This window comes from Balaenoptera borealis, assembly GCF_965194805.1.
Source record: "Balaenoptera borealis genome assembly, chromosome: 3".
NCBI classification, from domain to species: Eukaryota; Metazoa; Chordata; class Mammalia; order Artiodactyla; family Balaenopteridae; genus Balaenoptera; species Balaenoptera borealis.
In genome coordinates this window covers 164,965,363-164,979,282 of record NC_138866.1, presented here as the reverse complement: position 1 = coordinate 164,979,282, position 13,920 = coordinate 164,965,363, and the positions used below count along the sequence as shown (strand labels likewise).

Below are 13,920 nucleotides of genomic sequence, written 5' to 3'. Positions count from 1 at the left end.
GGATGTGAAAGGGCTGATTCTTTGGGTGTTCTTGATGGTCAGGGATTTATTTATTAGCTAATTCACTGAAGAGAAATCCTCGATGAGGGCTGGTCACCTGAGAATGAACCTCCCTGCCCCATGAGAGCACGGCTGAGCATAAAGGACTGAAGTTGGAGAAGAATTATGAAATCAGGGTGCCTTTCAGGGTTTCCACATTCTAAGCTTTATTACTTACTCATCTCGTCCGTATGCTGTGCTCCTCACTAGAAGACTTTCTTGATGTGGTGAAAGGATTTTACCGCATCTAACCCCTCAGATTTTACCAAACTTTCCTCAGGAACTCTGGGGAAAATATGAGTACTAACCACACACGTGCTCTGCAGGCCTACAGCGTATATACTAAGGGAATAGGAGAAACCAGTTCCCCTGCATAACTTCTACATAAACTATGAGTTACAAGCCCACTCTTCCTCTAAAGACATTTAAGTGATGAAACGAATGACACCTGACTAGTGTCTGGAAAGGTGATCTGCTGCTTCTCTCCCCAGCTGTCTGTATGGATCCAGGCTTGTCAAACTGTACCACACATATCGTAACCGTAACTATCAATGGAGACGATGCTGAAAACGTAAGGCCTAAGCCAAAGCCAGGTAAGCATGTGTTGGCTACATTTACAGTGGTTGCGTTGCATTAAATTTCTTTTAACTTGCTACTAGTTTGATTTTTGTTAATAGAATAATGGTCTTTCAGAGATGCTTCATTGGTACTCTTGGCTATTTTCCTAATCTTATGTATTTCAGCATTTTTCTCTTAGCACTTCATTGATTTTTATGCTTTCTTTATAAAAAATGTGCAATTACAAATTTCCATACTTTCTATATGGAGTTTATTCCCGCTTAGTAATCAGCTACAGGCCTTAAATCGTAAACAGTGAAAATCTTCAAAATCACTCTGATTTCTGTCTCCATCAATAGTGTAAGAATGGCAGAAGTGCTACAGCACAGTGCCATATTAACTGTTTTTGTTGAGTTCCATATTTAGTGAAGCTTTGGGGAAATTCTTTGCTCCACATTTCTTAGCAAGTTTGGATTCAGAGGCTTTAATGCCTCTGTCGGTTCCGTGTGCTCTCGCAGCCCCACTAGAAGGTGGTGGTGACACAGACACCACCGTAAATCATGTGTTAGAGTGGAGGTCTTCCATTTCCCATCCCTTTTAGTTGTTCCTGAGTGTTCCAGTTTCCCACTGCAGCTAATTTTAAATGCCCAGTTTTCAAACTAGCGAATATAACATGCTGAGGAAGAGTTTGGCAGTTCCTCAGAGAGCTAAACATGGAATTAGCAGGTGACCCAGCAATTCCACTCCTAGGTAAATACCCGGAATTGAAAGCAGGGCCTCAAACAAATACTTGGACGCCAGTGTTCATTCAGCATCATTCACAATACCCAAAAGGTGGAACAACCCAAGTGTCCATTAACAGGTGGATAAACAAAATGTGGCCTATTCTTACAATGGAATATTACTCAGCCATGAAGCAATGAGGCATGCTGATACACGAAGCTTGAAAACATCTTGCTCAGTGAAATTAAGCCAGACACAGGAGGGCAAATATTGTGTGATTCCACAAATGTGAGATACCTAAAATCGCTACATTCATAGAGACAGAAGGTAGAATAGAGGTCACTGAGGATAGGGAATTCTTGTTCAGCGGGTACCACCTTTCTGTTTTGGATGATGAAAAAGTTCCGGAGATGCGTAGTGCTGATGATTGCACAACAATGTGACTGTATTTAATGCCACTGAATTTGTACCTTCAAAAATGGTTGAATTGGTAAATTTTATGTTATGTATATTTTAACAAAGTTTAAAAATACATATATGCATATCACAGAATATGCTTTAAACTTGGCCATTAAAACATTTGATTTGGAGAACAATAACTTTGTACTGTTGGAATTATTTTACCACATGTATAAATTAAATTAGTAGAGACCCAGGTTTCTGTTAAACTCTTATAGCCTTTTTGATAACGTCTTGCACAAAAGCCTTGCAGTGTTTGACCATTCCGGGCCTTGCTGAGATGTCCCCCTTCTGTTTGTTTTCAGGAGATGGAGGTACGTGTCCCGCTTGGGGGCTAGCCTTGAGTGCCGTGTGGTGCAGCGGGAGCGGCCGTGGCACTGTGAATTGCTCAGGTGGGCTCGCCTGGTGTCCGGCTTTATTTTCATTTGCACTTTGTTTGTTTAGAATTTGTGGAAGTGATTTCCTTACCAAAGAATGACCTGCTGAAGAGACTTGATGGTAAGCATTCTTGATTACCCCACTTTCTCTGTTTTCCCCATCCCCACCAACGGGGTACTAAATATAATTCTATTTCTTTCTCTTCTTCCTCATTAAACTCAAATACCTAGAAACTGTTATAAGACTGCAGTTGACCTACATAATAAGTTTCCTTTCCAGGTGGCATAGAGTTTGAAAATAAGAGCAAAACATTCCGTGTCAAGTGAAAGCTTTCATTAGGGGCTTTTTTAATCCTACAGAACAGTCAAGATATAGGCCTGCTGATTAGCCAAAACTATTCTATACCTTAAATGTTTAACCCCTGCCATGCAAAGGTATAGTAAATAATCTCTTAACTGATCCTCAAATATGCCAGTATGTTGGACGGTTCTTTGTGTGGGGTCTAAGTTAAAGGAGATTTTAACAAACATTTAGGCATCTAACATATACGCAGTGTGATAAGCTGATATAATGAACTAACTAGCAGCGTGCCCCTTAGTAAACTACTTGTCATGCAGCTACATGTGGTTCCTGGTCAGCCCGTCTCATAGGACTTTGTAAAAATTAGTAAGGTTCCATGGACCGATGTCCTCCGGTAACCCTACACGAGGAGATACTGCAAAAGACGTGGCAGGGCCTTTGGGGGCTCCTCTGCCAGCTGGGTTCGTCTCCAGTCACTCACGACAAAGAAGTGGGTGATCTCCTAATTTGAATACTGTTAAGTTTTTATTTCAAAAATTAACTTGAAGCATTGTTTGACCTGAAGCTTTGGGAGCAGTCTCTTCCTTCCTCCCGTGAGTACCAGTGGCGTACAGTTTTATTTCTGACGTCTGTGTTTGAAAAGTCAAGGGGATCTTTCAAAAACTGCTGGGATTTCAGGTTCCCAAACAGCCTCCATCCCTACGTTACCTTTTTATAGACCAGACCTAAGGTAGAAACCACCTTAGGATCCCAGAGTCAGAGTTAGAAGTGCTCGTTGTGAGGAGATGCAGTGATTTATGAGGTGTTTACTCGGGGAGAGCCGTGGCCACTCGTCACAGCACAACTCTGAGGCCGACAGGCCTGGCTGGATTGAGGCTCAGCCAACTGTGTGTTAGTTACAGCTCAGAACAGGTTCCTAGCTCTTCTCATTAAACGGAAACAGTAAGACAGCCCCTACCTCTGAGGAGGCAGGAGTAAAATTAAATGGGATAATGGTGACACACAAATGCTTGAAGGTTATGTGCTATTGTTTTTATTTTTTGTATTAGAAAAATGTCCTTTTAAAAATAATTCCTTCCTTCTCCTTTCCAGTAACTTCCCTTCCAGCCTTAAAAGAGGGGGAAAATAGTGAGGGAGGTAGAAGGATCTGTATATATAGGAAGAGGGAGGGGCAAAGAACCAGTGTTCCTGGCTTTACTAGCATCACAATATAGTGATCAAATTATTTATTCCACATGTACCATTTGAGAAGTGAGTAGGAAGGCACGTGGAGTTCAGTTTGCTAGGAAGAATAGCTTTCAGCACTCGCCCAGCACCTGCTGGCACAGATGAGCAGGACAGAACCCTGCCTTTGAGGGTCAAACCGACTCTGAGCTTGTTCCTTAACAAGTGGCTGGGAAACAAGAGGCGGATTGGAAATCTGGGGGCTTCCACCTGAGTAAAACAGAAGTTCTCATGAAAGGCCCTTGTGGTCAGATTCAGAGACCTCATTCCAGTCCCTCCGAGCACACAGCTTAACTTGCACATGGAACGTGTGTGTCCCTGACAGTGGAGAGGATGCATGAATCATCATTACTGTGTAGTTTCAGCGCAACAAAGCCCTGTAGTGAGCGATCTATGAAGTAACAGTTGGATCTATAAACTTAAAGCTTTGCTGTTTAAAACATAGAATCATCACCTGGTATATGTGCTCTTCTGTCTTTTAACTTTTTCTTGTTCTTATATCATGCTGGAAACGTAGTCCTGCTTTTACATCCTTTATTCTTCTGCTAGAGTAAGATCCTTGAAGGCAGGAAACGTCTTGTTCATCACTATACCACCAGCATCTAGCACAGGAACTGGCACATAGTAGCCGCTCAGTAAACACTGATTGGCTGATAAGGGGTATTATTATCCGTTATCAACTTCATTATCTGACTTGTATTCTTCGCCTCCTCTAGCTCTGGTAGCTGATGAACATCTGACAGTGGACGCCAGAGTCTATTCCTACGCTCTGGCGCTGAAACATGCAAACACGAAGCCGTTTGAAGTGCCCTTCCTGAAGTTTTAAGGCCAAAGGACAGTCGCCGTGTTTCTGTAACCAGGACACAGGCCTCCATCATTAAGACTTTGTATTCAGCTTAGTTGCAATGGAAATTTGAAATTAGTTTTTTCATAAAATAAAAGCACAGAATGCATGTGGTGGTATGGAATTGTAATTACAGGTAGATTATAGCCTTCATTTAAATGCTAGACTCCAGCTAATATTAAAGAAGAACAACATAAATGCAGATAATGTTTAATACAGCTTTCAAAAAAGAAAGCTCAGCTGTTAACTTTTCTACTCTAATCCAGGAGATACGGCATTTTCATAGGAAAATAGCCCTGAATTCCAATTAGGTCAACTCTTCCCAACCCCCACTAAAAAATATGTGGCGAGGTATGCAAACAACTGTTTACGGCATTAGAGTTTTTTTAAAAGACAGACCTATATAGGGACTTTCTTGGCCTCTCCTAATTATCTGCTATATGGAATTAATCTGCATAGCAGAGGATATAAAAGAGAATAACATTCGTAATAAGCAAATGTTTCCAGTTAGGTAGTGTCCTTATAGCCATCTAACTACTGGAGGGTGACCAGCTCTTATGTAATGAAAAACGGTCGATTCATTCACGTACCAAGGTTCAGAGGCTAATGAAAATACAGGGCCCTTCCCTCAAGCACGTGTATATACTTCAGAATCTCATTTCCTATCCTTACCTCAAAAAGTACTTGAAGTTTCTAAAAACCAAACCCATAGTAATAAGATTTACATGGTTTGGGGCATTGTCTTGGTGTTAAACTGTGAGTGTAGCCAGCACAGTTAGCAAGTACCAGAAACCCAATACAAGCTTCTTTAAAGGAAAATATGGATTGTTTCTGGCTCATGCCATGCCCAAACCTCCCCTGCCCCCAATCCTCAAGGTCCACTGGTGTCATTGGCCATTTTCTTACCTCTTGAGCTTGGCTGTTGTGTGGACTTCTGTAGCCTCAGAGGCTCCAGGATTACTGCTTCTTTCTTTGGTGTAGAAGTCTCTGGATGGTTCTCATTGGCTACCCCTAAGTCATGTTTCCAGCCCTGGACCAGGGGTTCGCCAGGCCCCTCAGATCCAGATAAGATCAGGGGACTAATGCCAAAAGGGCTGCAGTACAGTTTGCTTGTCTGCAGGCTCACTGTCTTACCTAGAGATATTTTTATGAGCAAAAATAGATCTTTATATTGTACTTCCTAAAAAGAATGGAAAGAATCATGCAACTAGAGAACTGTATAGATGAAGTCTACTCTCCCTGTGAATACTATGAAAATTCAGCCCCAACTAGTTGCTCTAATAGTAGCCTTCCCCTGTGCCTCTTAAATCCTTATTTTTAGTTATGGGCATCATGATTCTCCAGGGACTGTAATCCTCTTCCCTGAGCACTCAAGGCCCTCGTTACTGCTCTTCATCAAAATCAAGAGACGCCAAGGCAGAGAATGCACAGGCTCAAGCACACAGACTGGTCTCCAAACAGCCTCCAACTCTTGCAAAACCACTCCCCATGCCAACTGATAAAGCTACTCAAATGCTGATGGAGGACAGAGGTTTGTAACCCCTGCCTGTCCTTTCTGCCTTCTTCTTTTCCTAAGAGTGCAGTTCAGAAGTGACACCTAAATCCTAGAACATCCCCTAATGCAGTTTATGTTCTCTGTGAATATCAAAGGCTATGCTTTGGAAATTCTGTCAGTTTGAGAACTGGCAGTCTGGGTGTTTTCACTGGCTGGCCCTATTAGTGTATCATCAGTATTTAAACGTTGAAGGTTTATTAGTATTTTTTTGAAGGTTTATTATTAAAAGCTGTATTTCCACCTTCTTTGGGGAAAAATAGCTGTAACACTGGGTTGTATTTCCATGGTAACAGTGGTCTGAGGCCCTCAGGAGATGCTCTCCAGTGGACATGGCTACCCTCCTGCCTGCCTGTATTCTCTCTGCCTTCCTCCTGAAATTAGTTGGCTTTGTGATCCTAAGCTAAATAAGATACACTTCCTGCAGTAAGAAAGTAAACGATAGAAAACCATATGAATGAGAAGGACTTCTTTGAAAAATTAAGTTTGATCTTTTTGGGCAATAAAGCACATACTTTGAAAAATGAATTAGGGAATTCCCTGGCGGTCCAGTGGTTAGGACTCTGTGCTTTCACTACAGAGGATTCCTGGTCGGGGAGCTAAGATCCCATAAGCCACGCAGCACAGCACCACCCCCCCCAAAAGAATTATTTATAAAGAACTGTGCTATTTCAAAAGGAGGCTGGGATATTGTTTGTGACCATTTTTTTTTTCTGGTCTTTCCAAATGTTAGTCACAAAATTGAGTACCCTTTTGTTGGCCACTGTCCCTCAATATTTTTAGGATTAAACTAATACATTTGCAATAGGTATCTCAGGATGAATTTTGTATGAATATAATGAACCTATATAATCTTAGAAATCATTTAATACCAGATTTTATTTTTCCAACACAACCAAAAGTTTTATTAAATAAAATTTTATTGTCTACTGTTTACACTCATGTTGCTGCTATAAAGTACAACAACATACACAGATTCCTAGCATGAATTACTCATTGTTCACCCCCACTGAACTACAGACATTGCTTGAGAATTAGATCTTTGCTTTAGGGATTAAAAAAAAAAAAAATTGGGGCATAGTATCTTGAAGAGTATTCTCAAGTGACGTGTTGGAATTCGAAGGCATAGCCAATACAGTAAAACAGCACCGACTGTGCTGTCCCTGGGAGGAAAGGGGAATGGAAAACAAACAGGCAGAGTAATTATAAGCAGTTGTTTCTGGTGCCAGATTTGACTCTGAAAGCTTGATTCTGCTTATCTGGGCTAAGTGGCTGCTTTGAGGAGGAACAAATAAAACGGGGGAGGGTGGGAATGTGGATACTATGAGATAAAAAAGTATAAAAAGTAATTATATCTAAAATATAGATTAGATATAAATGATCCAGAACTCATTAAATAAGCTCAAAAATACTGGAAAGTGGCAATTTGAACTACATTTATTTTTAAACAAGTGGGGGGAATACTGAGTGTCTTGAATGTTGTGTGCAAGACTGATCCACGTCACCGTCACAACCGAACATGGCAAGGCGGGTACATTGGTTTCCAGCATCACAGGCAACACTGCATGTAGGTTTTTTAATGAATAATGTAAACTTTAGTGTTAAGGCAGCTGGTACTAATGCTGCACACAGGCTTAGCTCCGTGCCCATTTCAGGAATGAGATGGTCAACACTTGAAAACAAACTGTGAGAGAAGGAAAGGGGAGCCAGCATTATCTGACAAAAACAATGAGTCAAAATATTTTCCCTTTCACACACACAAAAAGAAATACTGGAACATTTAGAAAAACAAAGCACCCATCCCGCCAACTTCAGCCTGTTCCTTAACAAATATTTCAAAATACTGATAAATAATGGTGACTGCAAGCAGAATTCCAGTGCCCGAGCCAATGGCCCCGAGGAAGTCGGCCAACACCGACAGGGCGCCGATGCACAAGCCCCCAAACGCAGCTGCCGTGGGGATGTACCTGGAAGACAAAACCCCGAGTCAGGCAGGGGAGGCCCACGGGAAGGGGCAGCAGGGGGCAGCAGTAACAGGCGGAAGAAAATTAAACTAACGTGCCAGGGAACTGTCCGCAGTACTGACGGTTCGTCCAGGGCTGTGCACAGGTATGTGTTGATGAAAATGATGAAAGGAGTGATCTGACTCCCTGATTTCAAGAAACCAGTTAATAGCCAAGAAAGGCAATACATGATTTTTACAGCAGAAGAGGAGATACCTCAACTGTGATTTAAGTATTGGAATGTTTAATATTGTTTGTAAGTGGGTAACCTTTAGCTCCCTCTTGTAGATGAAGAGTAAATATCAAAATGCTTTCTAAGTATCAAATTTATGTGACAAGATTTGGATGACCCTATTCAACAGTAATTCAACCTTGGCCACATGTTAGTATCACCTGGAGAACTGTTAAAAATAATGGGATTGTATTTAAAATACTCCGGAGGGGGAAAAAAGACGGGGGCGAGGGACCATGGATGGGGAAGACAGTAGATGAAACAAGAATGGGAGAAGGGTAACGACTAAAGCTGGATACAGTTGGACGCAGAGGTTCATTATACCACTCTGCAATCTATTCCATGTTGTAAATAAAAACTTTAAAATACCAATGCCTTTTCAACAAATCGTTCTGGAACACTTGGCTATCCACATGGAAAAGAAGGAATCTGGACCCCTATCTCACATGAAACAAAAATGAGCTCAGAGTGGTCACAGACCTAAACATAAGAGGATTAATCTTTGTGACCCTGGCTTCTTAGATACAACACCAAAAGCAGCACAAAGAAACCAAAGGAGAAATAGAAAAACTGAACATCAAAATTAAAAACTTGTGCATCAAAGGACACCATCAAGAAAGTGAAAAGACAACCCACAGAATGGGACAAAATATTTGCAAATCATTTACCTGACGAGATACATCGAAAATATTTTTTTAACCTTATAAACAGTAACAAAAAGACAACCCAATTAGAAATTTTAAATGAGCAAAAGAGACATTTCTCCAAAGAACATATTCGAATGGCTAATTAACACATGAAAAGATGCTTAACATCATTACTCATCAGGGAGAAGCAAATCAAAACCACAATGAAGAGGGAAAAACCACAATGAGATACCACTTCATAGCAACTAGGTGGCTAAAATCAAAACAAGAACTAGTGCTGGTGAGGACGTGCAGCAGCTCCAGACACCGCGCCTGGATGCAGAACGGGGCGGCTGCTCCCGAGAAGGGCCGGCAGTTCCTCAACACGTTCAACAGTTACTACCCAACCCAATAGTTCCACTCTGAGAGAAGTGAAAACATACGTCCACACAAGACCTGAACAGGTACATTCACAACAGCATTATTCATGACAGCCAAAAAGTGGAAACAACCAAAATTTCCATCAACTGATGAATGGACAGACAAAACGTGGTACATCCATACAAGGGAATATTATTCACAAATAATGAATGAACCCCAAAAACATTATGCTACATGAAAAAGATATTCACAAAGGATCGCATATAACTCCATTTATATGAAATGTCCAGAACAGGCAAATCTACAGACAATAGATAAAAAGCCTGGGGCTGGGAGGTGGGAGGGTGGGTAGGAATGGAGAATAACTAATAGGTACAAGGCTTCTTTCCAGGTGATGAAAATGTTTTAAAAATTATATTGTAATGATTACACACTCAGAATATACTAAAAAAAAACTGAAAAACAAAACCCCACTAAACTGTATATTTCAAATGAGTAAATTACATGATATGTGAATTATATCTCAATAAACTGTTATCAAAAAAACAAAAAACTGATGCCTGGGACCCACCGCAGACCAAATAAATCACAATTCCTAGAGGCAGGATATCAGTATTTTTTAAAAGCTCCCAGGTGATTTTAAGTGCAGCCAGACGAGGACCTCTGACCTACAGCATTTTAACACTGGGCTGAGCAGTGAAGGGAACATAATTTCAATTAAAATAATAATTTAGGTGTCAATTCTGATGTGGAGAACAATTCACTTTTGTGTTAAATTTTGGTTCTTTTGTGTTAAGTAGAAGAAAAATGCTTCAAATATGAATTTAAATAACATCTGAGAACAAATGATAGATTGAAAAACCAAGAACACGTGTGTGTATGTAACACACATTCTCTCTCTCCTATCAAAGACTGAGTCTAATGGCCTTCCTTACCTATTAAGCTCGTGAACCATAGAGGTATCCCTGTGGCCCCTCATTACCATTTGCTGTTCTTTAAGCTGTTTAGCTACCTGCGAAGAGAAAAACAACTTTTAAAATCAAACTCTAACTATTTCACTGTTTACTACTAGGTTCTGTGTGAAGTGCTCTCCACACGCTAACAAGTAAAATACGGGAAGACTGAAGTAGACACTGTCATATCATAATATTCCCTGAGGCTACAATGCTGCACAACCACATTAGCCATACCTTAAGCCAGGGTTTCTCAATCTTTCCTTAATTATCACCTCCCTAAAGAGAAATTAAATACTAAGGAATAAGACTTTGTCGGGTAGGGTTGAGCTTTGGATGGTCAAAAACCATTGTAAAATCTAAGAATTTTTCACTTTCCAGGAACTACCTGTAGTTTTTAACTCCCTGGGGATGACATTACCTCATTAAGAATGTATGAATTTGAGTTTAAATTACAAAAGTAAGTGTATCAATTACCATTTGACACCTAAAAATTATGAATTTTTTTTTCATTTTCAAATAAACCAAATACTTACATCTTTGGCTGAGGAACCAGACACCTCTATCCACGTCTTAGAAAAGAATGCACATGATCCCAACATGAAGATGATATAAACAACCACATGGACAGGATCCTCAAATATGGCGCCCATGGACTCAGGAGGAGAAAGGTAGTAACAAAGGCCCCCCACTGGGTAAGAACGAGCAGGTCCTCCCCCACTGACGTCCTATAGAACAAGAATAAAAAGCACAAATGGTCACATTTCTGTGACTTTTCAAACTCCTCAAAAATTATGACGATGTTTTAAGTTCAAAGCACCTACAGCTAATGATTCTATGTAACTTAAAGGATTTACTTTTGTGTCTGATATCTTCACTCTTACAAAATTATATAGTGAGTAAAAAAAAATTTATATAGTGAGTGTCTATTACATAAAAGACATTGTGAATATATTAACAAGAGCAATTTTTTAAAAAAATTATAGTACTTCTATAAGAAGAATCTTCCTTCTCTTCCTGAAGACAGGAATAGATCACATCAATCTCTGATAACATTTATAGTCAGAAATTTTCTGAACTATGTAAGAGTACATACATATTCTTTCACTTCAAGGTATGCTATTAAGAATGCAATCAACTGAAATATTAACAGAAGACTAACGACTCACTGCCTAAACTTTATATGATTTGTATATTGTAAAAAGTAGTCTTTTAATAAGTATAAAGGGATTTTTTTATCCACACAAACATTTAATAATTTTTATAGTAAAAGAAATGGGAATAGCATGTATTTGCTCATATTAAATAAAAGTTCTGGGCATAGAGGGTGGGAAAGCAATTTTTGGATGCAATGATTAAAATGTCTGGTTCCTGAATTTACAATTTCCAAATGATTCATTTACTGTGCCCCTAGAATCACTGATTCCAAATCAAAAGCCCTGACAAATTAAACTTCCCAATAGCTCTCTCACGTTAAAAAAAAAAACTCATTAAGATCACAACACAATCTATACAACCACTCAGTGCATTTATTACTGTGAAATTATCATAGTAATAATGACTGCCAGACTATTAGCTCATGAGGGGAGGGACAGTACCTCCCCTCACCACAGGCAATCCAATTTCTGTTAAATGAATGGAAAAGGAGTCCAGCTGACCCTTGAACAACGAGGGGGTTAGGGCACCGACCCTCCATGAAGTCGAAATCCACATATAAGTTATTGTTACCCTTCTGTGTATACGGCTCCTCCGTATCCGCGGTTCTGCATCGCAGGATTCAACCCGCTGCAGACCGTGCAGTACTGAAGTGTTTACTACTGAAAAAAACCTGCGTCTAAATGAACCCGTACAGCTCAAACCCATGTTCAAGGGTCAACTATTCCAGATAAAGGGAATCATACTTCCTTCAACTGCCTTTCAAGAATTACTGTCTCATCCTATTAAACTTTACATTTTAAAAAATGGCCTTCCATAAAAGCAGAAAGATACGTCACTACAACTTACAATACAAAAGGTAGCACGTTAAGACAAATGCATAGAATAAGCACCGTATTTCAGGAATGACTGTAAAAAAAATAATTCTTTGGGGGAATACAAATTCTAGAACTACGTATTCTGAAAACAATAAAGGCTCTTACTCTTCTCTAATTCTGTAGTTTTAAGGGGGAAAAAATACTCCTTGGTCAGGTGAATATTTAAACCAGTCAAAATTCAATTCTGGACTTCCCTGGTGGCCCAGTGGTTAAGAATCTGCCTGCCAATGCATGGGACACGAGTTTGATCCCTGGTCCGGGAAGATCCCACATGCCGCGGAGCAACTAAGCCCGTGCGCCACAACTACTGAGCCTACACTCTAGAGCTCACGCGCCGCAACTACTGAAGCCCGCACGCTCTAGGGCCCACGTGCCACAACTACTGAGCCGCATGCTGCAACTACTGAAGCCGGTGGACCTAGAGCCCGGGCTCCGCAACAAAAGAAGCCACTGCAATAAGAAGCCCATGCACCGCAACTAGAGAAAGCCCATCCCGCGCGCAGCAACGAAGACCCAACGCAGCCAAAAAAAAAAAAATTCAATCCTACAATAACTCACACCTCAATCACAATGTGGCTGGATTGCTTTAGAAGGAGCTATGATGAAAATCTAAAAGAGGAAGGCAGAATTTTCTGGATTCCATTTCTAGCAACTGTTCTCTCTTCAATATAGTTATTACGTGCCTTTCTTATTTACTGCCATTTGGGCCATGAAAAATGGCAGGGGAGGCAGGAGAGGATGATTTCAGTATCCTATATAATCAGTAAATAGCTTCTTTGAAAAAAACATTATTCCAGACAATAGTGGAATAAGATTACAAAACAGGGAATCACTTTCATAAGAGCGACTGTGATTTTAACCTAAAAGATCACTCAAACGAGATGTGAAAATGCTTCCTAGACGTAAAATAGTACAAAGTACTCGGCCAATCTTAGTTTTACAATGCTTACAGTTTTACAACTCTTCCAAATAAATGATAAACTGTGCTACAGGTAAATGAATCTGGAAATGTTATATATAGCAACTGCTTCAATATGGCTCATCTCTTTCAGTTAAAAATACAAGCATGAAATGCAAATTACAATAAATTTGAATACTTAGAATAAATAATGAAATACTCACAGCCCACTGTCCTAGTAAATTTACTAAAAAGTTGCCACTAAATCGAACTGACAGCATCTGGGAAATAACATACAGGTTGGACACCAGGGCCGACTGCAGGATGATGGGGATGTTGGAGGTGTAGAAGAGCTTGATGGGGTAGCTGCTGTACTGCCCTCGGTACCGGGCCGACTTAATGGGCAGGTCCACACGAAATCCCTGAAAAAGGAAGCTTAGGAGTAAGGCGGAGGGGCTGCACGTACCACGACTCCAGACGAGGCAAACAGTCACAGGAGGGACTATGCAAAGACAATGCTAACAAACTTTCCCTTCCACAGAGACACACAGAAATAGAAATCCTTTTCTATTTCATAATCGCTAATATTTTGCACCTCAGAGTCTAAACGATGGAATTATTTGCCTAACTAGATTTTGAAACACTGACTTAGCTGCTAACATTTCAAATGGTATTCTCCTCTTTAAGAGCAAAATAAAAATCCACACTCCACTTAAC

General features: G+C 40.3%; 2 protein-coding genes across 24 annotated transcripts in view; one reads left to right on the top strand and one right to left on the bottom strand.

Moving 5' to 3' along the window:
- Positions 1-7,206, top strand: part of NUDT5 (nudix hydrolase 5) — a 25,865-nt gene extending 18,659 nt beyond the window's left edge. For 10 of the 14 annotated variants that reach the window (XM_082385680.1, XM_082385670.1, XM_082385679.1 and 7 more), the window contains 3 exons: positions 531-632; positions 2,025-2,277; positions 4,398-7,206. In XM_082385680.1, coding sequence (XP_082241806.1) covers positions 531-632; positions 2,025-2,257 — 335 coding nt within the window. In that variant the 3' untranslated portion in view covers positions 2,258-2,277; positions 4,398-7,206. The remainder of the gene's footprint in view (positions 1-530; positions 633-2,024; positions 2,278-4,397) is intronic. The other 4 variants (XM_082385671.1, XM_082385674.1, XM_082385667.1 and 1 more) reach the window with 3 other exon arrangements.
- SEC61A2 (SEC61 translocon subunit alpha 2) overlaps positions 6,980-13,920 on the bottom strand; it is a 27,858-nt gene continuing 20,917 nt past the window's right edge. For all 10 annotated transcript variants that reach the window (XR_014242627.1, XM_082385553.1, XM_082385563.1 and 7 more), the window contains 4 exons: positions 13,428-13,625; positions 10,809-11,000; positions 10,255-10,331; positions 6,980-8,044 (listed from right to left, as the gene is read on the bottom strand). Coding sequence is in view for 9 of the 10 variants with exons in the window: in XM_082385553.1 (XP_082241679.1) it covers positions 7,858-8,044; positions 10,255-10,331; positions 10,809-11,000; positions 13,428-13,625 (654 nt within the window). In the remaining variant the exon portion in view is untranslated. The remainder of the gene's footprint in view (positions 8,045-10,254; positions 10,332-10,808; positions 11,001-13,427; positions 13,626-13,920) is intronic.